The sequence below is a fragment of the Nerophis lumbriciformis genome, linkage group LG21 (assembly GCF_033978685.3).
Source record: "Nerophis lumbriciformis linkage group LG21, RoL_Nlum_v2.1, whole genome shotgun sequence".
NCBI classification, from domain to species: domain Eukaryota; kingdom Metazoa; phylum Chordata; class Actinopteri; order Syngnathiformes; family Syngnathidae; genus Nerophis; species Nerophis lumbriciformis.
Window position 1 is genome coordinate 5,281,007 of NC_084568.2, and position 27,632 is coordinate 5,308,638.

At 38.6% G+C, this 27,632-nt stretch overlaps 1 protein-coding gene across 1 annotated transcript; it reads left to right on the plus strand.

Annotated features, from left to right (window-relative positions):
* Nucleotides 1-760: 760 nt before the first annotated feature.
* LOC133621214 (up-regulator of cell proliferation-like) lies at nucleotides 761-20,698 on the plus strand. The gene is made up of 4 exons (XM_061983182.2): nucleotides 761-791; nucleotides 13,286-13,327; nucleotides 13,495-13,570; nucleotides 15,785-20,698. The coding sequence occupies exons 3-4, from the start codon at nucleotides 13,534-13,536 to the stop codon at nucleotides 20,389-20,391; spliced, it is 4,644 nt and encodes a 1,547-aa protein (XP_061839166.1). The 5' UTR covers nucleotides 761-791; nucleotides 13,286-13,327; nucleotides 13,495-13,533; the 3' UTR covers nucleotides 20,392-20,698.
* The last annotated feature ends 6,934 nt before the right edge of the window (nucleotides 20,699-27,632 follow it).

A 27,632-nucleotide genomic window follows, 5' to 3' on the forward strand; every position in this document is an offset into this window, starting at 1 on the left:
GCTGCAGCTAACGATTATTTTTCTATCGATTAATCTATAGATTATTTTTTCGATTAATCGGTTAATCTATAGATTTTTTTTTTTTCGATTAATCTATAGATTATTTTTCCTTTTACCGATTATTTTTTTTATTTAAAATGAAGAGGAAAAAATAAATGTAGGCCAGTTTTTTCAAAAGGCATGGCTTTTATTTACAAAAAAAAAAGGATGGCCACTCAGTCAACATTGACAACATGACAAAATATTCTGTAACAATGTAAACATTTAAAACTTTTAACATTTAACAAAATTTAAAGTAGCTTATTTGCTTTTTAATGTGCAAATATAAAAGTAAACATCCAGTGCAAATCTTAATATTCTGCAATAGTATAAGCATTTCAAAATTAAAAGTATTGCTTATTTTGCTTTAAAATGTGCAAAAATAAAGATAAACATCCAATACAAAAAAGTACAAAACGGAAATATTCTGTAACAGTGTAAACATTTCAACAAAAGTAAAAGTATTGCTTATTTGCTAAAATGTGCAAAAATAAAGCTAAACATCCAATACAAAAAAAGTGTACAGTGTAAACATTTCAACAAAAGTAAAAGTATTGCTTATTTTGCTTAATAACACAACAATGATAGTATGATTAAAGTGAAAGTTAATTGTTGGTTTGTACATAGTATATGTAACTGTTAATGTTGTAAAAGGTATTCGCACAACTAATTAACGTTAGCGTTTGTGACACGTCTTTGTGCCGTGGGGTTCTTTCAGGACCGACAGACTGAACGCCAGACGGCTTTGTCAGGTTTACAATCTTTTAATTTTACACAAAGTCTTTTCTCTTCCAACTCTTTTCTCTTTCTTTCCTCGCTTTTCGGCTCCTCTTCCTCGCTCGCTCGTCGTCCCCTGTCTCTGTCTCTCCTCCTCTCTCGCTCCACGTCAGCTTCACTCTGGCTCCTTCCAGTCTCTCTTCCCTCTCTCTCTGCTGCTCCCCTTTTCTTCAGCGAGAGGAGATTGGATGATCGTGCCCAGGTGCGCGGATCGCGCACCTGGGCACGATTGCGGCGTCGCTCCCGGCGCGCCCCACCTCGCCGCTCGCTCGCCGGCCCCGCCTCTCCACAGCGTTAAAGAGGAGCGCGTCTTTGTAAACACTGAACAGGCACGCCAAACGCGCCTCTCAGAGCGAAACGGTGCTTTAGTTTATGAATTTACAACGCAGATACAAATGACACATTCATGTTTTTGTGTAATGATGACAACGTATACGCACGCGGACGATTGACTAGTTGATGGTGATGGCAAGAACGCTGTCGGTTTTCTTTTCAAATGTTCCTTCATAGCCGTTGTGCTGCTATGATAGGCCATTTCCGCTCGACACAGTGTGCATACAACATTATTAGGCCGTTTATTGAAATACTCCCACACTTTTGACGACTTTTGGCGTGCTTTTTCCCCTCGCTCGCATCGTCTGCTTTGCGCTCCGCCATGACAGTAGTGTGACGTAAATATACGACGCGCCGACGCACAAAAACGGCGTCGACGTATTTACGTAACCGATGACGTCGACTACGTCGACGCGTCCTTTCAGCCTTAATGTAATGTCCTACACACACACACACACACACTATTACACAGGTTGGAGCTAACAGACAACATCATCCCCAAGTAGTATATGCGATGAATAATTAATTGAAGATAATTGAATCTAGGGACATGTTTACAATGTGAAAAGTAAACATATTACTTTTATCCATAGGGGTTTATATTCAAATGTATGTCCTCTGTGAGTAAATTGCTTCTTTAAAGTACAGCGCTATAGTATACTGTATATAACTGGAGTCAATGCACTTGTGTGATGTTGATGAGGTTGCAAGTGTAAAGCAGTAAATAATGCACCAAAAGTGGTATTTATACTAGCAGACATGCATTTGGGGGAAATGTTATGGATGTGTGAATGCTATATGTACTTACGTGTAACTAATAATCTCAGAAGAATACAATTTTATGCAAATGTGCATTTTAATACGACTGCAATCTGGACGAAGACCTCTACTTTGTCACTGAAGTACAAAACCCAAAACCAGTGAAGTTGGCACGTTGTGTAATTCGTAAATAAAAACAGAATAATATGATTTGCAAATCCTTTTCAATCTATATTTTTAATTGAATAGACTGCAAAGACAAGATATCTAATGTTCGAATTGAGAAACATATTATTATTTTTTTGCAAATCATTAACTTAAAATTTAATGGCAGCAACACATTGCAAAAAAGTTGCCACAGGGGCATTTTTACCACTGTGTTACATGGCCTTTCCTTTTAACAACACTCAGTAAACGTTTGGGAACTAAGGAGACACATTTTTGAAGCTTTTCAGGTGAAATTCTTTCCCATTCTTGCTTGATGTTAGGGATGTCCCGATCCAGGTTTTTGCACTTCCGATCCGATACCGATATTGTTTTTGCACTTCCGATCCAATACCGATACTGACCGATAATGGCCTATTCGAGCATGTATTAAAGTTTAAAGTTATTTAGCCTACTTAGTTGTCAGAATCATGTTGAAAAGGGTTTTAGTACTCTTGATAACAACTAGCCAGCTGAATTAGGGGAGTTTGAATAATACACAATGGTTGGTAACAAGAAACTGACCTGTTTATTGAAGGATAAACACAAAATAGACAAAATTATACATGACAAACAGAAATGGCATCATTGAACTAGGGCTGGGCGATATGGCCTTTTTTAAATATTGCGATATTTTAAGGCCATATTGCGATACACGATATATATCTCGATATTTTGCCTTAGCCTTGAATGAACACTTGGTGCATATAATCACAGCAGTATGATGATTCTATGTGTTTTGGTTGATTGATTGAGACTTTTATTAGTAGGTTGCACAGTGAAGTACATATTCCGTACAATTGACCACTAAATGGTAACACCCCAATAAGTTTTTCAACTTGTTTAAGTCGGGGTCCACTTAAATTGATTCATGATACAGATATATACTATCAGATATATACTATCATCATAATACAGTCATCACACAAGATAATCACATTGAATTATTTACATTATTTATAATCCAGGGTGTGGAGGGGGGCGCCGGATGTAAGTGTCAAAAAGACAGCCAAAAGAGTTTGATATGAGAATAAATCTAAAGTTAAAATATAGGGTAGAAATGCACCCATTTGCAGGAAATGTAGTCTTGATTTTCAAAATGTTCTTTCAAGGCTTGCATGTCTACATTAAAACATTCTTCTTAATATATGTAATGGCAATCTTCACCTTCAAATGTTCCAATTTATTGTCATTACTCAACAGGTTTGAGGGAGTGATCCTACGCAGTAGCAAACATTGCATATGAAGTGAGGTCCAGTCAGAAATCCAGTTTATGTCTATTTATTAATGAACTTGCAGGGTGAATGAAACATACCAGGGATTATTGCAGTGATATTGTGTTATGTTCTCCTGCCTGTTGCTGTCTGATGTTGTCTGCTGCTGGTAAGAACGGTTTGTGCTCCCACACCTGAGTCCTTCCTCGTTTGGCTCACCTCTGCTCCTACATATGCCTTCCCCCCCTGCACTGCTCAACCAAAAAGCCCGCCACCTAGTGACAAAAGAAAGTAATGCCAACACAAAAATAAGGATGCCTTAAATGGCTCCTACAATATATGCTACTTTTAAACTTTCATGCAGAGAAGGAAATCACAACTAAAAAAATCACTAATTTTTTCATACGGTGTTGATGTGGAAATTTTTGCCTCGGCATTTTGATGGTGTGGACGTGTGGCACCGAATGGAGATAAGCGTCTCGACAGACGTCACAATATTTGAACAATGATGATGAAAACTGTTTTCTCTGTCTGCTGTTGCATTTGCTGTTGCCTGATGTTGTCTGCTGCTGTCTGATGTTGTCTGTTGCTGTCTGATGTTGTCTGCTGCTGTCTGATGTTGTCTGCTGCTGGTAAGAACGGTTTGTGCTCCCACACCTGAGTCCTTCCTCGTTTGGCTCACCTCTGCTCCTACATATGCATTCCCCCTGTCTGCTGTTGCATTTGCTGTTGCCTGATGTTGTCTGCTGCTGTCTGATGTTGTCTGCTGCTGTCTGATGTTGTCTGCTGCTGTCTGATGTTGTCTGCTGCTGTCTGATGTTGTCTGCTGCTGGTAAGAACGGTTTGTGCTCCCACACCTGAGTCCTTCCTCGTTTGGCTCACCTCTGCTCCTACATATGCCTTCCCCCCTGCACTGCTCAACCAAAAAGCCCGCCACCTAGTGACAAAAGAAAGTAATGCCAACACAAAAATAAGGATGCCTTAAATGGCTCCTACACACCGGCCCCTAATTGTTTACGCTGTAACAATTACTTGAAAGGGAGCCATTCAAATTCACTTTTACAAGATTCTTTTTCCCAGTTTTTTTTTTCTTTTTTTTCCCGTAATTTCAAAATAAAAATATGTTGGCATTTATAGTTCATTAATCTTGAATCTTCATTAGTCTTCAATTTCAGTCTTTTGGAGGAGACATATCTTGGTTATTGGTCTTTCCAGTATGTTGGTTTTGGTCTTTAGTCGAACTGTGCGTACAAGACCTTTTGCATCAGGAATAGTTTCCAGTATTCTCCCCAGTAACCAGGATCCTCGTGGGGCAGTGGAATCGACCACCACCACAATGTCACCAGGGGCAAAACTTCTCTTGGCTCTGGTCCATCGCTGACGTTCTTGGATTAAAGGTAAGTATTCTTTTGTCCATCGTTTCCAAAAGAGATCTGCCATGTATTGTACTTGTTTCCATCTACGTTTGATGTACAGATCCTCCTTTACAAAGAGTCCAGGTGGCAATATTGGATTGGTTTTTAGCAAAAGAAGATGGTTTGGGGTCAGCGCTTCCAGGTCCATGGGGTCATCAGAGGATTTGGTTATGGGTCGGTCATTTAAGATTGCTTCAACCTCACACATTAAAGTTTGCAATCCTTCATCATCAAGTACTTGTTGATGAAGAACAGAGCGCAATACACTCCGTATCATGCGGATTAGTCGTTCCCATACACCACCGTGATGGGACGCTGCAGGGGGATTAAAGTTCCACTTTATACCTTGCTGTAGCATAGCGTTCTGGATTTTATCCTGATTCAAGCTGTTCAATGCTTTCTTTAATTCTTTTTCCGCTCCTACAAAGTTGGTACCATTGTCCGATCTCAGAGATGAAACTTGACCTCTTCGACAGATGAATCTCCTTAATGCATGGATACAGGAGTCTGTGTCAAGTGTATGTGCAACTTCCAGGTGTACTGCCCTGCTTGCCATGCAGGTGAAAATTACACCATACCTTTTAACAAGACTTTGTCCTCTTTTGATTTCTATAGGACCAAAGTAGTCCACTCCTACATTCGTGAATGGAGGTTTGTCTGGTTCAATTCTTTCCAAAGGTAAGTCTGCCATTTTTTGCTCTCCGACTTTACTCCTCTGTCGTTTGCACACAATACAGTCATTTATGACTTTTCTTGCAGCAGAATTGGCTTTGATGATCCAATATTTTTTGCGGAGACAAGACAGCATGTAATTTCTTCCTGCATGCCCGAGTTGCTTATGTATGTGGCATAATAGTAGTGTGGATATGTGGAGGTCCTTAGAGAGAATAATCGGATGTTTGATTTCTTCAGGCATTGCTAGCCTATTCAGGCGACCACCTACTCTGAGAAGTCCATCCTCCAGCACTGGATCCAATTTGTACAAATGACTGTTTCTTTTGACATTTTTCTCAGTCTTTAGAACAGACATTTCCCTTTTGAAATCTTTCACTTTGACTGAATGAGATGACTGCATTCTCTGCTTGGATTAGATCTTGGGGAGATAAACACTGTCCATGAAGGGTGGCTTTAAATACTTGCATCTCCTCTTCAATCTTTTTCTTTAATTTGAAAGGATTATTTTCAACACTACTCACAGCAGTTTGAACTTCTTTTCTTTTCCTAGTCAGTTGCAGGAGTGCGGTCTTTACTTTTAAAAGCCAGGCTATTGCAATCTTCAGTCTCATCCAGGATGAGAAGTAGTGGATGAAATAGTTAGTTGGGTTCAACTGACTTTTGACAATGGCATTTACTGTGATGCCAGGTTTGATCTCTGGATCATCAACAGAGATTTTGGATTCAACTTGCAAAATTGGCCATTCTTGGCTTGCTTTCCAGAGAAAATCTGGTCCTCTTATCCAATTTTTGTAGCCTAAGAAGCGATCTGCTGTCAGCCCTCTTGATGCTGCATCTGCAGGGTTTTCCTTTGTGCTCACGTATCTCCATTGTGATATGTCGGTAGCATCCCTTACAAAAGAGACTCTGTTTGCTACAAATGTTTTAAAGCGTTTGGTTTCGTTGCTTATGTATTTAAGCACGGTTGTGCTATCCGTCCAGAAAAATGATTTCTCCAGTTTTAACTGTAGATCCTTTCGCAGCATTGTGTCAACTTTGACAGCGAGGACAGCTGCCGCCAGCTCCATTCTGGGAATTGTCATTTGTTTTAATGGTGCCACTCTTGATTTTCCTATGATGAATGCAACATGCACTTCTTTGTTTTTGTTTTCCAGTCTTAGATATGAGACGGTTCCGTAGCCACTCTCACTGGCATCCGAAAAGTGATGCAGCTGTGAGTGTGTGATTTGACCAAAGTGTGTAGGCTGCATGCACCGGTCAACTTTAAACTCCTTCATTTTGCTGAGATCTGCTAGCCATCCTGTCCACTGTTGAGAGAAAACGTGTGGTATGGTTTCATCCCATTGAAGCTTTTCCTTGCAGAGCTCCTGCATAATCATTTTGGCTGGCAGAGTAAATGGTCCTAGAAGTCCTAAAGGGTCGTATACAGAGCTGACCACAGACAAAATGCCACGTCTAGTGTGTGGTCTTTCTGGTACAACAACTGTGAACTTGAACACATCAGTTTCCACACACCAGTGTAGTCCTAGGGCTCTTTCCATTGGTAGATTGTCCTTGTCCAAATCCAACTCCTTGATTTCTTTAGCCCTGTGCTCTTGTGGAATAGATATTAATACAGCACGACTGTTGCTGATCCATTTGGACAGAGTAAACCCACCCATTTGGCAAAGAGCAGTCAGATCTTTTACTAATTGTACTGCTTCTTGTTCTGTGGGAATCGAACGTAAACAGTCATCTACATAAAAGTTATGACGTACTGTGTCTGTCACCTCAGGTGGAAAATGAGCTTCGTTGTCTTCAGCAGTTTTCCTCAAAGCAAAATTTGCACAACTTGGTGATGACACAGCTCCAAATAGATGTACCTTCATCCTATATTCAGTCAGATCTTGCTGCATATCACCGTCAGGCCACCATAAGAATCTCAAGTAGTCGACATGCTTATCAGACACCTTAACCTGATGGAACATGGCTTTAATGTCTGCCATCAAGGCAACCGGTTCTTGTCTGAATCGATGAGGACTCCGATAAGTGAGTTGGTAAGATCAGGACCCTGAAGTAGTTCACAGTTCAGTGATGTTCCTTTAAAGACTGCACCACAGTCAAAAACAACTCTTAATGTTCCTTTTTTTGAGTGGTGCACACCATGATGTGGAATATACCAGAGTCTTCCATCTTTTCTATTCAGCTGGTCTGCTGGTACCAATTCAGCATAGCCACTGTCAATCATATCTGTTAGGAAAGATGTATATTCTTTATGGAACTTTTCATTTGTGTTGAACTTGCGTTTCAGGCTCTGGATGCGTTGCTCTGCAATACAACGGTTGTTCGGCATGATGGGATCTTCTTCTTTAAAAGGTAAGTTTAAACAGTAATGTTCATCTTTAATCTTTGCAGAGTGGCTCACAATATCAAGAAACTTTTCCTCTTCTCTTGACATTTCCTCTATTTCCTTACTGGATCTTTCACTGAAATCTTGGTTGTACTGTTTGACTAATAACTCCTCCAGGTTTAGAATATATATTCTATTGACACCAGCAACAGGGCAGCCATTATGCCTGCTGGTGTCATCTCCTTTTAAAGGACCATAAATGACCCATCCCAATAGGGTCCTCACTGCGTATGGCCCGTCCTCCTGGCTATTGACCACCTCCCAGGGTTCCAGTACCTTAGAGACATTCGTGCCAATGAGGAGGTCGATGTCAGAGTCAATTTCAGGTAATGTGATATGGTTTAGATATGGCCAGTGTTTCAAATCCTGCTGTTTTGGAATATTGTGTGGTGAAACGGGCATGATTTTGTGTGTAAATACATCAGGCAATTGAATAAAGTCATTCGTATTTATCCTGGCTATTTCCAGTCCAGTGATGTGGTAGCTGGTTTCGGGTTTCACTTGATTCATGGTTTTGAGAAGGATGGTTGTTCTTTGTCCTGTTATGTTCAGTCTTTGCATCAGTTTTTCTGTGCAGAATGTGGAGGTGCTTCCATGATCCAAAAATGCATATGTTTGTAACACTGTATCTCCGTTGTTGCTTTTAACTTGTACAGGTACAATGGAGTAGATGGAGGGGTCATCCCCGGCCCCAATATGACCACAAGTATGCTTGGGAGGTGGGACAACAGTATTGGTTCCAATTGATTTGCTTTGTGTTTGTTCTGTCTGTTCAATGTGGAGTATTTGTGGATGTTGTTGTTTACAGGTTTCACATAATAGACGATTTCTGCAGTCTCGACTTAAATGTCCTATTTTCAGACAACCAAAACAGACTCCTTTTTCTTTTAAGAAGTCTATTTTTTCTTTGTGCTTCTTCCTCTTGAATTGTGGACAGCACTCCAGTGTGTGACCACTCTTCTTACAGAACAGACAACTGTGAGATTTGACAATCACATTCCTTTTTCCTTCATTTGACTCCACAGTTTCTATGGGTACTAATGTTGTTGCAAAGCTGCTTCTTGGACTTGACTTTACTCTTGGCTTAGGGACGGATGAGGGTTTGACAGTTGATTGCTTAGTGTCCTGAATGTTACCAAACAGTGGATCAGAGAGTATTTTGACTTGTTTTTCAATAAAGTTCACAAGGTCTGGGAAAATGGCACGATGGCCTTGCTTCTCCTGTAGGTCACAGGCCTTGTTCCTCCACTGCTCTCTGAGCTTGTATGGGAGCTTTAGGATGATGGTCCTCATATTAGAAACAACATTCATTTCTTCCATATAGGCCAGATTTTCCATTGCATTGGAACAACTTCTGAGGAATAGAGAGAATGCTCTCAATCCTTTTACATCCTCCAATTTAATTGTTCCCCAGGAAAAAGCCTTTTCCATATATGCTGTTGCAATATGATATTCATTACCAAAATGTTCCTTGAGTAGCTGTCTTGCCCTCTGGTAGCCCTGGGACGGAGGCAAATGTTGGCAACTTTGAACCAGCTCTTTTGGATGCCCTCTAGTATATTGTTCCAAATAATGCAAACAGTCATAGGTGTCACACTTTTTCTCCACTCCATATTCAAATGCCCTTATAAAGGTTTCATACTGAAACGGATCTCCATCAAACACAGGTACGTCTCTTGATGGTAAAGAGGAATGGACATTCTGCTTAACCAATAAGGCATTGAAATCATGTTGTCCTTTTAGTAAATCAAGAATGTGATCTTGTTTGATGGCATTTATGACAGGGGATGTAGTGTGAACTGTATGACCTTTAACATCATCTTTTTTCACAGAAGTATGATCAGTTTGCCCAGTTGTATTCGACACATTTTTCATTTGCATAGTTGATTTTGACAGATTGTCCGTTTGCATTAAAGAGAGAGCAGCCTGTCTTGGAGTCATGTAATGAGCTTTGGTATACTTTTCATATATGAATTGTTTTGGCTTCCCAACCTGTGTGTCAGAGAGGGGCATTGTCTTCTTTGGAGCAGCAGCTCCTTTGTGTGATTCAGAGCTCATTCTTGACACTCTTGATCCTTCCCTAGATCCCATGGTTGCAAAAACTTGCTCCCTTGCATTTGCTGCTGCCAGCTTGGTTTCCATTTCCAACTTTTCCTTTTCCATTCTGAGTTGTTCCTGTTTTGCGAATTGTTCCTGTTGTTTTGCGAATTGTTCCTGTTGAATTCTTTGTTGTGATTCAATCTGATGTTTTTTCTCCAATGCAGCAGCCTCTGCCATGAGAGCAGCCTTTTCGGCCTGGGCTCGAATGCGAGCAGATGAGGTAGAAGAGGTTCTTGATGTTATGGAACTGCGTGGGATTGAGACATTTGATGCACTGTCCTGGGCTCCAATATCAAAGTGTAACACATAAATGTTCATCATGGGCAAGTGGGACATGCATTTCATCTTGGACTTGCATTTCAACTGAGCCATGTGTTTCAGAGACATGCAATTGTGACTCCTCTCCCATAGGGGCAGTGTCATGTGTGGTTAGCTTTTTCACTTCTGATAACCATTCATGCACAAGTTTTATAAAACCTTCTAGTATCTTAATCTTTTCTTGAAACCAGTCATTTTTTCTATCAAGTTCCTCTTCAGGCAATGGTAAGGCAATCAATGAGGAATGATTTCCCCTTGCCTCTCCACACAAATGAATCAATTCATCCAAGTGACCTCTTACAGCATTTGCATTTTCATCATTTTCATTTGAATGCATGAGTTGTTTCATTGTGTCCCTTATTTTAGCAGCTTTTTTAACACATGCTCCTATTGCTTTATGATAATTGTCAACTTTAATTTCCAAGCCTTTGGCAGTATACTTTATGGCTCTTTTTTCCTTTTCAAAATATTGTACATTTTCCTTTTCAGGATCCACCTTTTCGCCACCTTGTGGCTGTACATTATATTTGCCACCAGACATAATTGGCCAAGTCTCTCCCTTGTGCTGCTTTCAGCTCCACACAACTCACCCTATAGAGCTGGCAGGTGTTTCCAATCACCCTGGCTGATGAGCAGCAGCGTGGCCGTGGCACAGTTCGTCCTCTTGCGGCTTTTTGATGTCCTTCGGTGTTCTTCTTGTTGTTTTTTTCACTCGAAGAGCACCGTTCTTACTTGAGTGTAATGGCAATCTTCACCTTCAAATGTTCCAATTTATTGTCATTACTCAACAGGTTTGAGGGAGTGATCCTACGCAGTAGCAAACATTGCATATGAAGTGAGGTCCAGTCAGAAATCCAGTTTATGTCTATTTATTAATGAACTTGCAGGGTGAATGAAACATACCAGGGATTATTGCAGTGATATTGTGTTATATGTTCTCCTGCCTGTTGCTGTCTGCTGTTGCATTTGCTGTTGCCTGATGTTGTCTGCTGCTGTCTGATGTTGTCTGCTGCTGGTAAGAACGGTTTGTGCTCCCACACCTGAGTCCTTCCTCGTTTGGCTCACCTCTGCTCCTACATATGCCTTCCCCCCCTGCACTGCTCAACCAAAAAGCCCGCCACCTAGTGACAAAAGAAAGTAATGCCAACACAAAAATAAGGATGCCTTAAATGGCTCCTACAATATATGCTACTTTTAAACTTTCATGCAGAGAAGGAAATCACAACTAAAAAAAATCACTAATTTTTTCATACGGTGTTGATGTGGAAATTTTTGCCTCGGCATTTTGATGGTGTGGACGTGTGGCACCGAATGGAGATAAGCGTCTCGACAGATGTTACAATATTTGAACAATGATGATGAAAACTGTTTTCTCTGTCGTGTCCGTGTGTCGAAAATTGTTATGCGCTTATTTTTTTATTTGATTTTGTGCGTGGCATATAATTGCTATGCGCACAGGCGCGCACCTTAGAGGGAACGTAGGTCACACGGCTGCGCTAGTATCACAGCTAACGTTAGCCATGCTGCTACCTCTCTGCTGGGAGAGGGTGTATACGTATGTGACGTATGACGTGACAGTATGTGACATATGTAAGAAGGTGCGCTTGCTGTCTGTGAGAGGGGGACACAGGAAAGAGTGAGAAGAGCCTGTCGTGTAATGCCAGCAGCTAAAAGCAACTGCGTGAGAATCCACAGACCTGTGGATGTGTTGAAGGTGTGCTGGAAAATGCGGAACGGAAATTAGGGAGCAGCAGAAAAGTGGAATGTATTATTTAAATCGGTGCTTTGGAAAACACGGACCGGAGTTTTTTTAAAAACTGGATCTGGATCGGCATTTTCCCATGCCTTGCCGATACGCATTTTTTGGCAAATATCGGCGGCCGATCCGATCCAAATATCGGATCGGGACATCCCTAGTTGAGTGTTTCTCATAATTCTTCTTCTTCGTACTTTGTAAGCACTATTCATTTGAACAACCTCTTAAAGTGGATCATATCAGTACAATGTTTACATTCTTTACTTAATCCATTCTATCATTTAATTCCACATACTGATATGCTGAAGGTTCTAAGTGTTGTACGTGCATACAAATGTTTTAAATGAGATCTTCCTTTAAGATTATATATCTCCTCTTTAGTTGAGAAAAATTGTTGTACATTCTTTGGTAGCAGGTTATAGTTTGCTTTGTACATCATTTTAGCTGTTTGCAATTTTACCAAATCATCAAACTTTAATATTTTTGACTCAATAAATAAAGTGTATGTTCTCTATATCCAACATTATGTATCAGTCTAATTAATCTTTTTTGTAACATAGTTAACGAATGTAGCGCACATTTGTAGTTATTTCCCCATATTTCTGCGCAATAACTCAGATATGTAACACTAGTAAGCAGTAGAGAATAAGAAGTGTTTTTTGCCCCAGGACGTATTTTGCTTTATTCATTATTAAAATGTTTTTTGCCACCTTATGTTTTATATCTTGTATATGAGATTTTCAGTTAATTTTATCATCTATTAATACTCCCCAAAATCTGGTTTATTTTACCCTTTCAATGTCTACTCTGTCTGTTCGTATTCGTGTATGATGCTCTTTTCTACTGTTACTATTTTAGTTTTACTGAGATTCAAAGAGTCTGTTTTTGTCAAACCATCTTTTTAATTTGTTCATTTCTTCTGTTATTATTTGTATTATCTTCTGTGTTTTCTCTCCTGAACAGAAAGCAGTTGTGTCGTCTGCAAATAAAACTAACTTTAAGTCCTTCTCAAAGATAGGGCTATCACTTTTGCATTTCGAAGTCCCATTCAGGGCCTCTTTCATACGAGAAGTGATCCAATCCACCTGCGAATGTCAAACTAAGGGGCCTTGTCTTATGTGCTCAAACTGAAATACCACTATTTACTTAAACTTGGTGGTTCTAATTCTCCAAGGTGGATATACTGTAAAGCTTCACCATAAGAAAAACATAATGAGTTACATAATTTACTTCAACAACAAACCGGTTTGTCAGGATGATCAAATGCTTTCTCTTTGTATTTTCTTGCCTTTAAATACCACGGAAGGAAGTTGGACCGAGAATACTGTACCTCTGGCTGACATGGAAGGTAGGTAAATATTTATGGATGTGTTGATGATAGTAAATGAAATACAAATGTTTACATTAAATTTAAAGGAATGTTGATAATTTACCTGATTTTTAAAAAAATTTTCACCAACATTTTGTGTTTATAAAGGTGGTTTAATTTAATGTAATTATCGTTGTGGTCTTAAGGTATTTAAGGACAAGAGAGGTCTGAAGGACCATCAGACCATGGCTACAATGAGCACTGAAGGACCAGACCAAAAAGGTACAGTCCTACTTTTAATAAATACTTGTATGTTTCCATGCTGATGTTTTGAAAAGTAATTACCGGTAGTTGTATTGATATTGTACAAAGTAGTCTGTCTCCACTCTGCTTTTACAAAGAGAGAAGACGACATTTGGCAATTGACTCAAAAATGTGTTAGTAATTTTAGCATTTTGAAGAAAGCGCAATCGCAAAATTGTGGCAGTGCAATATGAGACAGCTGGGTTTTTGACAATGTGTTGCTTCAAAAAACATCTCCAGTAATTCCAGTTTGGATAATTATACGCAGTATCGGTACCTCCAGGATTTCACTAGATTGATTTTTTTAGAAAATGCTGCACTGTTTTGAAACTTTTTCATTTCAATAACATTGAAACAACTTATGATTTTAGGAATTGGTTTTAATGTTTTAGGTGTTCCTTTTAACCTTAACCTCAAAAAGCGCAGGGTTGAAAACAAATACTGTCTTTATGTTTTACTCTTTTTATACAACACAGACTTAAAATTAGACACACGACGGCAGTAAAAGCACATACTCCGAGCTCATTTGACTTAGATTACTGTCTTGTATCTAGTTATATTTAATTATAGTAATAATTGATTATGGTTACAGAAAGAAATGCCACCAAAGGCTTCCTATCAATATATATCAATACAGTCTGCAAGGGATACAGTCCGTAAGCACACATGATTGTGCGCGCTGCTGGTCCACTAATAGTACTAACCTTTAACACAGGAATAGGGAACCTATGGCTCTAAAGCCAGATGTGGCTCTTTTGATGACTGCATCTGGCTCTCAGATACATTTTAGCTGACACTGCTTAACACGATAAGTAATGAATAATTCCGCTGGTAATCACAGTGTTAAAAATAACGTTCAAAATATAAAACATTCTCATTCATTTTAATCCATCCATCCGTTTTCTATACCGCACCTGTTCAAGAAGTCGCATTATTGGTAAGAAGTATTTTATTTATTACTGATTAGCTTCAGAATAACAATGTTATTAAAACGAATAAGACACTTATTACACTCTAAAAATGTTGGTCTTACTTAAAAATACACGCATTTAGTTGTATTCGGTGTTAAAGAATATTATATGGCTCTCACGGGAATACGTTTTAAAATCTTTGGCTTTCATGGCTCTCTCAGCCAAAAAGGTTCCCGACCCCTGCTTTAACAGTTAATTTTACAAATTTTCATTAATTACTAGTTTCAATGTAACTGTTTTTATATTGTTTTACTTTCTTTTTTATTCAAGAAAATGTTTTTAATTTATTTATTTTATTTTATTTTTTTATTTTTTTTTAAAAGTACCTTATCTTCACCATACCTGGTTGTCCAAATTAAGCATAATAATGTGTTAATTCCACGACTGTATATATCGGTTGATATCGGTATCGGTAATTAAAGAGTTGGACAATATCGGAATATCGGATATCGGCAAAAAGCCATTATCGGACATCCCTACTCACAACCCATCTAGAATTGAACAAAAACAAAATAAAGCATAAATAAATCCCTTCTGTGTATTAACTACCTAATTGGTCATTTCCACATATTGTGCTAACTCAACAAACCATATCAACTGAGGTAGAAACTATTTAAGAGGGTCGGGGGCTGGAGAGAGGTGTCGAGGTCCGTGTCCGAGCGGGGGTCGAGGATCGAGGGAAGCGGTCCAAAATCCGGAGGGAAGTCAAGGCGCACTGCTCAATCACTGGATTTGGGGGGAACACTGCAGGGAACACAAGGGACATATAAGACACGGGCAGAGGGAAAGCACAGAGAGCAGGTACAAGGGGGGAAGCCAGAGACGGGATGCTTACTGCACAGAGTGAACTACGTTCCGCCACTGGATCTTCGGGTCCGCTGGTCTTTATGCTGTCTGCCCTCATCAGACCCATGTGCGCTGATGATTGCCTGCAGGCGCGTGGCCGCGATGCGGGAAGAACGAGCCGGGCCGCGTCCCGGCGCGCTCCTAGCGGAGCTGCCGGCGGCTCTTGCTGCAGATGGCCAGAAGTATTGCGCATGCGCCGTGACAATATTGGCAATCTGGGGGAAACCCTGTATGTTGAGGAGCTTCCAAAATATGTTTTCATGTGAATTTTCATCGTGGATACTTCTTACACACCTCAGAGCAATCATGAAGAGTTAACAGCGATATACGATATGAGCCTTTTAAACTAAAACAATCTAATCTTTCTCTTTGACAGTTCTGTTGGATGTCCTCTCCGACCTTGGACTCGTGCAGTATTACCCGAACAAACTCAAACTTCAGTCTCTACTGGAAGTCAACAAGAACAGCATAAATGAAAAAAGTGTTATATCAGCAGATGAAGTGCCATTTTATTACCTCAGAAAACTGTTTAAAGTCAATGCTGGTTGCAGGAACTACACACAGTTGTTTAGCAGTCATGAGGAAACTGATGATTCACTGGACCTTTACACAGAAGATGGCTTCTCAGAAACTACAGTTCATCCTCTTGACCTGATAGTGTGTCTATTTCTTTGTGCCGACAGCTTTTTGCAGCAGGAAATGGCCCTCAAGTTGTCATTATGCCAGTTTTCTGTCCCTCTGTTGTTGCCCCACACCAACAACAGTCAGTGTACCCTGATGTCATGGGCTCTGAGAGAAATCGTCAAAGAGTGGTGTCCGCATGATTTGTGTGAATCCAAAGGATTTGTTGAGGACTACATCGTCCAGGCAAAAATTCCATTATTTTCTTTTGTGAGGCTAAAAAACTGCAGCCTATCCAAATCGCAGCTTTTAAATCAAGTTCTTAGCCGTGGCCAGCAGAATCACAATATGTTCATACACAGAGACATGGAAGGGGGCACACTCACTCGAAAACTGTCAAATGGTTTGGTGGAAGTTTGCTGGTTCCTTCCTTGTGGAAAAGAAAATATGGACACATTTCGAGAGCCAATTGCACTTGCTAATTTGCGAGGAGAGATTTGTGAGTCACTTATGCAGTTCACCTTCCTTTGTGAAGTGTCCAATGCAGTCTTTGTATTCTTAGACACTGTTGAAGAAAAAGAGAATACAATTCTGAATGCTCTTGACGATGCAAAATCCAAACTCCATTTTGTTGTTAATAACAAGGATATGACGTCCGTCCAAAAAATAATGCGAAAGTTGGATATAGAAAAAAACAGGGTCAAAATAAAAAATCCCAGGGTAAATACAGCAGAGTTTTCAAAGAGACTTTGTGAAACCATCAAGACCTCACTTCGTGATGTAAAAACCACGAGTATTGCAAATATGCACACAACGGCAGGTAAATTAGGTCTGGCAGTGGATGAAAACAAAACTGTTGACCAGAAAAAAACAGCTGAGGAGATCATTAGGCGTATCGGTTTGCAAACCATACCAGAATTTAAAAGACAACAACTTCCTCTGCAAGGGGAACATTGGAAAAGACTATCAGAACTGGAGAAGGAGGAATGCAGAATCAGTAATTTTGGCAGTGATGTGGTTGAGCATCAAAAAGCTGAGCTACGAGAACAGAAAAATCACATTTGGGAGTTGCAAAACAAGAAAAAAATGTCCCAAGGAATGCAGGATTTTATTGCAACCTTATCAACAAGCGACAAAGAAGAAAGACATGTTTTCTTGAAGTGGATGAAATTCCAGTTTAATACGCATTCTGGAGACCAACTGACCAGCCTGCGGAAGAAATTGAAAGAGCAATGCCAAAAGAAGAATGCCAAACTCATTACAGAGTTTAATCAGGCTTTGGTGGACAGCTCTTTAGGGGTGGAGCATTACATGAGAGAAATGGGACTTAACTATGAAGTATCTGTGCATGTGGATGATTCCACTGGTAAAATCTGCCGTTTACCTGCCATAACTGCTGAAATGCTGTTGGATGGTTATCCATTAGAACTTTTAGATGGAGATGCTTCGAACATCCCAGAGAAGTGGGTGACAGCTGTATTGATGGAGCTTCACAAGAAGGTCGGGGGAAGGAGCAGGTTGTTGGTACTAGCCGTGTTAGGTGTTCAAAGTACTGGAAAATCAACACTTCTCAACACCATGTTTGGTGTTCAGTTAGCGGTCAGCAGTGGCAGATGTACAAGAGGGGCTTATATGCTATTTCTCAAAGTTGGAGACGATGCACAACAAGAGTTGGGTTGTGACTTCATTCTCCTCATTGATACAGAGGGTCTGAAATCCCCTGATCTTGCGCAAATAGAAGATAGTTATGAGCATGACAACCAGCTAGCCACCTTTGTCATTGGCTTAAGTGATGTTGCAATCATAAACATTGCGATGGAAAATGCAAATGAAATGAAAGATGTCCTGCAAATTGCTGTCCATGCCTTCCTGAGAATGAAACAAATCGGGAAAAGGACGATTTGTCATTTTGTGCACCAAAATGTCGCCGAAGTCTCTGCTCACAACAAAAGCCTGACAGAAAGACAACATCTCTTGGACAAACTCAATCAAATGACAAAGATTGCAGCTGAAATGGAGAGACAACCTGGGATTCACGCATTCACAGATGTGCTTGACTATGACATACAAAACAACAACTGGAACATCCCAGGACTTTGGCATGGAACCCCTCCAATGGCACCAGTGAACATTGGTTACAGTGAAGCTGTATCAGACTTCAAGAAGAATCTTCTGGAGATGGTGGGAAAAGATAAGCAATTTGAAGCCTCAACAATCCCAGAGCTTCTCGAATGGATGAGATGTCTGTGGAAATCACTGAAATATGAAGACTTCATCTTTAGCTTCAGAAACACATTTGTGGCTCACGCCTATGACAACCTGTGCAAAGAGTTCCTCCAGTGGGAATGGGAGATGCAAAAAGAAATATTCTCCAGGCAGACAGCAGCAGAGTTGGAAATTGTAAATACCAACAATGAAGTTGGACTGGAAACATGGAACTCCTTGATCACCACCAAAAAAACTGAACTAGCTCAAGAAATAGAAACACAACAAAGCAAAATGAATGAGAAACTCTTTGATTACTACGGAAAGAGAGACGGAAATGTAAAGCTGATAGAGAAGTACAAAACTGACTTTTACAATCGTATCAAAGGTGTGTCAAATGAGATTAGACATTCAGTGAATGCTAACTTGGACAGAGTCCTGGATCTCAACATAGCTAAAAAAAAGGCACTGGACATACAACAAGAGTACCGTGGCAGGATTGAAGAGAGAGTCATGAAGCTTCTGTGCGACTGCAAAGACACCACACTGTCTGATGACCAACTGCGAGAGGAGTTTCACAAAATGTGGGCTTCTGCCACTATCAATATACCTGCACTGAAAGATGAAGATATACCTGCATCCATTCTCACCCAGCTGAAGAAACATTTTTTAAATCGAAATGTAAATGAGGAACTGCAGCATATTCAAGACCTACAAGGCTTTGGGACTGGCACATTTAAAACAAGACATGACCATGTTGACCCTCATAATGTAACAGATGAGGACATGTGGACAGATTTCCAAATGTATACAAATGACATCATTGAGACAGAAACACAGTTTGTTTTTGATCAAACCAAGTCCAATGGTGATTATAATGATTCTTTCTCAAGAGATCTGCTGCAAAGGATTGACAAATCACTTAACAAAGGTTACAATCGTCACAGATCAAACACAAGATTTGAGATTGACATCAAACTTCACATTTGTGGATTTGCTGCAAGAGAATTCCTCAAAATGCACCAAAGGTTCTTGTTGAAGAATGACCCCCGAACACAGCTGGAAAAGCACAAGAATGAATATTTGATGGATTTTATGGATTTGTACAAACAGAAAGATCATTGCCAACGCAAAGCCAACAATTTTGTCCAGTTTTGTATCAAGCCTGCCATTGAAGATTACATGAACCGAACATTGGGAATCGACATTGTAGATAACATTCTGATCAGCTGCGAATCGATACAGTTCAGTTCACGCTCTCGTTTCCAGTACAGCATTCAGAAAGAGCTATTGCTGAAAGATGACTTCAGAGCTTTTCTCAAGTTCATATGTCAGTATGAAATGTACGTCAAAGAGTGGATATTTGTGCACATCTTAGAAAATTTGCAAGACAATACTTTGTGCAAATTAAAGCTGCAGATCCTCGAAGTCGTTGTTAACAAAATATTAAGAGCATTTGAATGTGCCTTAAAAAAGCAATCTGATGGCACTGAGAGTATTCCAAATCTCGTCCACGAAATGCGCCTATATCTGAGAAAGGACATCACGATATCCGAGGAGGCTGAAAAACTCATTTTGTTTCAGATCAATTGCACGATGCATTCATTCACACAAAAATGTATTGCATCCTTAAAGTCGCTAAAGGAAACACTGCATGTGGAATTCTCCAACACTGAAGACATACCTGAAACCTTGAATAAACTTGCAGTAAAACCGCAGGATGAGCTCTTCAAGAGGATTCTCGGATGCGGCCAGCAGTGTCCATTCTGTAAAATCTCTTGTGAGGCTGGCGGCAAAAACCACAGAAAACATCACGCATCTGTCCATCGGCCACAGGGGCTTGGAAAATGGAGAAACCAGCTGACTAACAAATTGGGTATATCTCTATGTACAAACAATGTTCAAAGTACTCGTTCATTCATGCGTCCAGAGAAATTCGTACGATACAGAGACTACAATACAGTCTTTTCCGACTGGTACATTCCCCCAGACCCCACAATGGAAGCGTCTGATTACTGGAAGTTCGTAATGGTACGTTACAATGATAGTTTTGCTAAAGAGTATTTCGCCAAGCCAGCTCAGGTTCCGGAAGCCTGGAAGAGAATCACAAAGGAGCAAGCCCTGAAGGGTTTGAAGGATACTTTTAACATTTTTTAATCTTTTGCATTGGTGCATGGTGTAACATTTGTTTATAGTTGTAATATTCATAACACATGGTTGTGATTTACGACAGATGGTACCTTTTCAGAGATTGTCATTTATTGAAGAAGAAATGTTGTCCTATTCAAATAAACCATGACAACAGAAGTAATTTATTGCCACATTTTAAAAAGCTGATTGTGTTATGATACTATCAATAATAATGTACTTGTATTTCAAATGAAACATTATATATACTGTACTGTACATCATTTGACCACTTTTCCTTGTAAAAGATGTGTACAAAATAATATTCTAAAATGGATTATGCGTTTGTTGTTTTCATTTCATTTCATTAATTTAAATTTTTAGTTCATTCAATAAAATCTATCAAAGAGAAAAAACATAACATTAATTATGAATGGAAAGAAGTTAAAAAAACATACATTTTCCACCTAATCTTAAAAGAACAGCAAGTGTCTTTCAATGTACTCTAGTCTAGGCGACACAACAAATAAACTAAAAATAAAGACATAATTTTACTCAGTCATATATTTTCATCATCATGAATTTATTTATTTTTTAATACATAGAGTTTGACATTGTTTTATTTTATTGTCAAACCTGTTCCAAAACACAACTAAATATGTTTTACGGGCACTACCCCACACTTAAATACAGTATATGAGCTATTGAACGATCAGTGAATAAAGAATAAAATAATAAATAAATACAATAGAATGCTTTTTGATGTTGCAATTCCTTCACTTTGTGTAAAATAGCAATTGTTTTAGGTATGTTAACCTTTGTGTTTTATCATTTATGTAATTTTCTTTACAAATCATAATACCCCAAAACTTAATCCATTTTGTTCTTTAACTCTCAACTCCTTTTGACAAATGATGCATCCACACTTTTCCTGCTACTACAAAAAAATCATACATTTCCTTTTGAACCTTTTGACGATATTACGGACCGTAGATGGTGAAATTCCCAAATTCCTTGCAATTCCTGGTTGATAAATGTTGTTCTTAAACAATTTGCTCAGGCATTTGTTGACAAAGTGGTGACACTCGCCCCATCCTTGTTTGTGAATGACTGAGCATTTCATGGAAGCTGCTTTTATACCCAATAATGGCACCCACCTGTTCCCAATTAGCCTGTTCACCTGTGGGATGTTCTAAATAAGTGTTTGATGAGCATTCCTCAACTTTGTCAGTCTTTTCTGCCACTTGTGCCAACTTTTTTGAAACATGTTGCAGGCATTAAATTCCAAATGAGCTAAAATTTGTCTATTCAATTGAAAATAAATTGAATATGATTTGCACGTGGAAACTTTAAGTGTGTACCATATTTTGCTACCCGTAACAAAAATTTGGATCAGTGTTGCTTCTTATTTATAGATATGTCTATTTTTGCCTTATATTTGAATATACAGATGCACACATGTGGTGTTGTTCACAAATTGACAGGAGGTCTTTAAGGGAAAACGGTTGCAGCAAACAGTTAAAGCGTGCAATGTTTGCAAAGCAAATGTCAACCTTTATTTCCTGTGGAAGCTTGACTCTTCCAACATATTTGTTCACTTGAGCGTATTTGTCCTCTGTGATGTCAAGAGAAAAACATCTTTGGTTTTGGCTCCGAGCAAAGTTGATACCATTTATTTTGCCAGGCGACGGTCTCATATTGATCTGTTTTTAAACAATAACATTTGCATAAAAATTAAACACGTTATATAGACATTATATACCTAATTGTATTTGAAATCAACTGTCATTACTGGGGATGGGCACATTTCACATTTTTATTGATACTGTACAAATGTTGCTGTACCTGGAAATCGATTCTAATGTTCGGTACTTTTAGTATGTGTTGATGAATGCTAATTGTTAAAAAAAAAAAGTATATATATATATATATATATATATATATATATATATTTTTTTTTTTTTTTATCATTTAAGACTGAGCTTTGCTGTCCAGTTATCCTATTTTTCTACAGTTTTGTGTCTCATTTGCAAGTACTGTACAGTACTTTATTATACAGTAGACTTCATGCATTTGTGACCTTAAGACGTTAGATGGCAGTAGTGTATAGACCACTACCAGGAAGTAGTCTTTGCCATTTAAGGGGCTGTTTGCAACTTGCTGTCAGTTACATTTTTCAAAGTAATCATAACAACACCATTGCCTAGCTTATGTTACCAATAGTGGTTAAACAGAACATATATGTGTTAAAACTGTTTATATTTTTCACAATTACTAAGTTAGATTACTCATTTATGATAGAATATTAGGGGTGTAACGGTACACAAAAATTTCGGTTCGGTACTACCTCGGTTTAAAGGTCACGGTTCGGTTCATTTTCGGTACAGTAAGAAAACAACAAAATATACATTTTTGGGTTATTTATATATCAAATTTGCAAAATCTTCGATCAAAAATATTTTTCTTAGTGGAATATTTGATGTGAAGTAATCGGAACCTTGGATAGGTACTATGGCTGGGCGATATCCGCGATATATCGCGGGTTTGTCTCTGTGCGATATAGAAAATGACTATATCGTGATATCGAGCATACGTTCTCACACAGTGGCTTTTAGCTGCGGGCATTACACTACAGGCTCTCCTCGCTCTTTCCTTCTCTCAGACAGACAAGCGCACCTTCTTACACACGTCACATACTGTCACGTCATACGTCACATACGTATACGCCCTCTCCCAGCAGAGAGGTAGCAGCATGGCTAACGTTAGCTGTGATGCTAGCGGAGTGGTGCGAGCGCTAATAGAAGAAAAAGAAGGTGCGAATCTGGTAACAAATGGAGGAATAATTAATTCCCAAGAAAAACAGCAGGGGGTCCATCGTCTGGCGGTGGTTTGGCTTCAAGTGGGAATATGTCGAACAGACAACCGTAATTTGTCAAGTATGGGGCAAAAGCGTTGCTATAAAAAGTAGCATTACTACTCCAGAGTTGTTGCCGTAGGGCTGTGACGTAGGGTGTGTGTGGTTGTGGAAGGAGGAGTGTGATGTTGACATTAAAGACGCGGTGGCTACCGAACCTGCTCTAATGTCTCCCGTTTATTATTTTATTAGATAAGTACACTGTATAGGCGAACCCAGGACACTCGGCTACACTGCTAATATGTAGCATCATTTGAAAAGTCACCTGCTAGACAAGGAAGAGAGCTTACTCCGCATGTCAATATCTCCGTTTGGTTCCACACGTCCACACCATCAAAATGCCGAGGCAAACATTTCCAGATCAACACCGTATGATTTTTTTAGTTGTGATTTCCTTCTCTGCATGAAAGTTTAAAAGTAGCATATATTAATGCAGTATGAAGAAGAATGTTTTAATGTAGACACATAGAATCATCATACTGCTGTGATTATATGCATCAAGTATTCATTTAAGGCTAAAGCAAAATATCGAGATATATATCGTGTATCGCGATATGGCCTTAAAATATCGCGATATTAAAAAAAGGCCATATCGCCCAGCCCTAATAGGTACCGAAACGGTTCAATACAAATACACGTACCGTTACACCCCTATAGAATATACATTCAATGATAGCTAATGCAACTATCCAAATCGCTATTATTAGCTAACACCCAGAGCTAATGCTCGTGCATGTGTTGCGTACGTACGTAGTTACGTCATAGCATCATAAAAGCCGGAAGAGGGCGGGATATAACGCTTAAAATACATTGAAAAGTTAGCGCCTTCTAGGCATCTTTGTAAATGTTGCAAACAGCCCCTTTTAAGTTGAATGTGTCAGTCTTTTTTGGTTTTTGTTTAGCCCTGCAAAGTGTTTGTACTGTAAGTACAGGGTTTCCCCCAGCTTGAAATCTACATGTGGCGGTTGGAGTGTGGTTATGGGGCGTGGTCAATGTGACGTCATCAACACATTTGCATAATTGTTGACTATGCATGTATATTTTAATGCTACAAATAATTGACATACATTTAAAAATAAATCTTGTGTTATTAGTATTAACATTTTTGTTATATTGTTTTGCTTTATTTTTATAATTATTATTGAACAGTGTAACAGGCTGTATACTAGTGGCAGCTGCTGGTCTTTCAAGTAAGGGAAGCTATTTTTCAGCTACTCTTCAAACATGAGTACAGATAACAGATAAAAGATATAAACATGCCAGATTTTACAAAGAAAACTTTACTTAAGTCAGTCATTATTAACATACTGAGATGAAGAATATCTTATTTTCAAAAAGGTTGAAAGTGTTTCTCATAATTCTTCTTCTTCGTACTTTGTGAGCACTATTCATTTGAACAACCTCTTAAAGTGGATCATATCAGTACAATGTTTACCTTCTTTACTTAATCCATTCCATCATTTAATTCCACATACTGATATGCTGAAGGTTCTAAGTGTTGTACGTGCACACAAATGTTTTAAATGAGATTTTCCTCTAAGATTATATATCTCCTCTTTAGTTGAGAAAAATTGTTGTACATTCTTTGGTAGCAGCTTATAGTTTGCTTTGTACATCATTTTAGCTGTTTGCAATTTTACCAAATCATCGAACTTTAATATTTTTGACTCAATAAATAAAGTGTATGTTCTCTATATCCAACATTATGTATCAGTCTAATTAATCTTTTTTGTAACACGGTTAACGAATGTAGCACACATTTGTAGTTATTTCCCCATATTTCTGCGCAAAAACTCAGATATGTAACACTAGTAAGCAGTAGAGAATAAGTGATTTTTGCCCCAGGACGTATTTTGCTTTATTCATTATTGAAATGTTTTTTGCCACCTTATGTTGCATATCTTGTATATGCGATTTCCAGTTAATTTTATCATCTATTAATACTCCCCAAAATCTGATTTCTTTTACCCTTTCAATTAGGGATGTCCCGATCCAGGTTTTTGCACTTCCGATCCGATACCGATATTGTTTTTGCATTTCCGATCCGATACCGATACTGACCGATACTGGCCTATCCGAGCATGTATTAAAGTTTAAAGTTATTTAGCCTACTTAGTTGTCAGAATCATGTTGAAAAGGGTTTTAGTACTCTTGATAACAACTAGCCAGCTGAATTAGGGGAGTTTGAATAATACACAATGGTTGGTAACAAGAAACTGACCTGTTTATTCAAGGATAAACACAAAATAGACAAAATTATACATGACAAACAGAAATGGCATCATTGAACTAGGGCTGGGCGATATGGCCTTTTTTTAATATTGCGATATTTTAAGGCCATATTGCGATACACAATATATATCTCAATATTTTGCCTTAGCCTTGAATGAACACTTGATGCATATAATCACAGCAGTATGATGATTCTATGTGTTTTGATTGATTGATTGAGACTTTTATTAGTAGGTTGCACAGTGAAGTACATATTCCGTACAATTGACCACTAAATGGTAACACCCGAATAAGTTTTTCAACTTGTTTAAGTCGGGGTCCACTTAAATTGATTCATGATATGGATATATACTATCATCATAATACAGTCATCACACAAGATAATCACATTGAATTATTTACATTATTTATAATCCAGGGTGTGGAGGGGGGCGCCGGATGTAAGTGTCAAAAGGACAGCCAAAAGAGTTTGATATAAGAATAAATCGAAAGTTAAAATATAGGGTAGAAATGCACCCATTTGCAGGAAATGTAGTCTTGATTTTCAAAATTTTCTTTCAAGGCTTGCATGTCTACATTAAAACATTCTTCTTCATACTGCATTAATATATGCTACTTTTAAACTTTCATGCAGAGAAGGAAATCACAACTAAAAAAATCACTAATTTTTTCATACGGTGTTGATGTGGAAATCTTTGCCTCGGCATTTTGATGGTGTGGGAGTGTGGCACCGAATGGAGATAAGCGTCTCGACAGACGTCACAATATTTGAACAATGATGACGAAAACTGTTTTCTCTGTCGTGTCCGTGTGTCGAAAATTGTTATGCGCTTATTTTTTTATTTGATTTTGTGCGTGGCATAGATATGCTATGCGCAGAGGACGCTTAAACAGTGCGCAATTGCACAGGCGAGCACCTTAGAGCAGTGATTCTCAAATGGGGGTACGCGTACCCCTGGGGGTACTTGAAGGTATGCCAAGGGGTACGTGAGATTTTTTTTAAATGTCTCAAAAAAAAATTCAGTGTTGACAGCTAGATTTTTGTGGACATGTTCCATAAATATTGATGTTAAAGATTTATTTTTTTGTGAATAAACGTTTGGAATTAAGTTCATGAATCCAGATGGATCTTTATTACAATCCCCAAAGGGGGCACTTTAAGTTGATGATTACTTCTATGTGTAGAAATCTTTATTTATAATTGAATCACTTGTTTATATTTCAACAAGTTTTTAATTATTTTTATATCTTTTTTTCCAAATAGTTCAAGAAAGACCACAACAAATGAGCAATATTTTGCACTGTTATACAATTTAATAAATCAGAAACTGATGACATAGTGCTGTATTTTACTTCTTTATCTCTTTTTTTCAACCAAAAATGCTTTGCTCTGATTAGGGGGTACTTGAATTGGAAAAAATGTTCACAGGGGGTACATCACCGAAAAAAGGTTGAGAACCACTGCAGTAGAGAATAAGAAGTGATTTTTTTCCCCAGGACGTATTTTGCTTTATTCATTATTAAAATGTTTTTTGCCACCTTATGTTGCATATCTTGTATATGAGATTTTCAGTTAATTTTATCATCTATTAATACTCCCCAAAATCTGGTTTCTTTTACCCTTTCAATGTCTACTCTGTCTGTTCGTATTCGTGTATGATGCTCTTTTCTACTGTTACTATTTTAGTTTTACTGATATTCAAAGATAGTCTGTTTTTGTCAAACCATCTTTTTAATTTGTTCATTTCTTCTGTTATTATTTGTATTATCTTTTCTCTCCTGAACAGAAAGCAGTTGTGTCGTCTGCAAATAAAACTAACTTTAAGTCCTTCTCAAAGATAGGGCTATCACTTTTGCATTTCGAAGTCCCATTTAGGGCCTCTTTCCTACGAGAAGTGATCCAATCCACCTGCGAATGTCAAACTAAGGGGCCTTATCTTATGTGCTCAAACTGAAATACCACTATTTACTTAAACTTGGTGGTTCTAATTCTCCAAGGTGGATATACTGTAAAGCTTCACCATAAGAAAAACATAATGAGTTACATAATTTACTTCAACAACAAACCGGTTTGTCAGGATAATCAAATGCTTTGTCTTTGTATTTTCTTGCCTTTAAATACCAC

Excerpts from the sequence above, each read along its gene's own strand:
- LOC133621214 (XM_061983182.2), top strand. The coding sequence starts at position 13,534 with ATGGCTACAATGAGCACTGAAGGACCAGACCAAAAAG. Across the intron at positions 13,571-15,784 it reads TGAAGGACCAGACCAAAAAG|TTCTGTTGGATGTCCTCTCC; the intron begins GTACAGTCCTAC and ends TCTCTTTGACAG.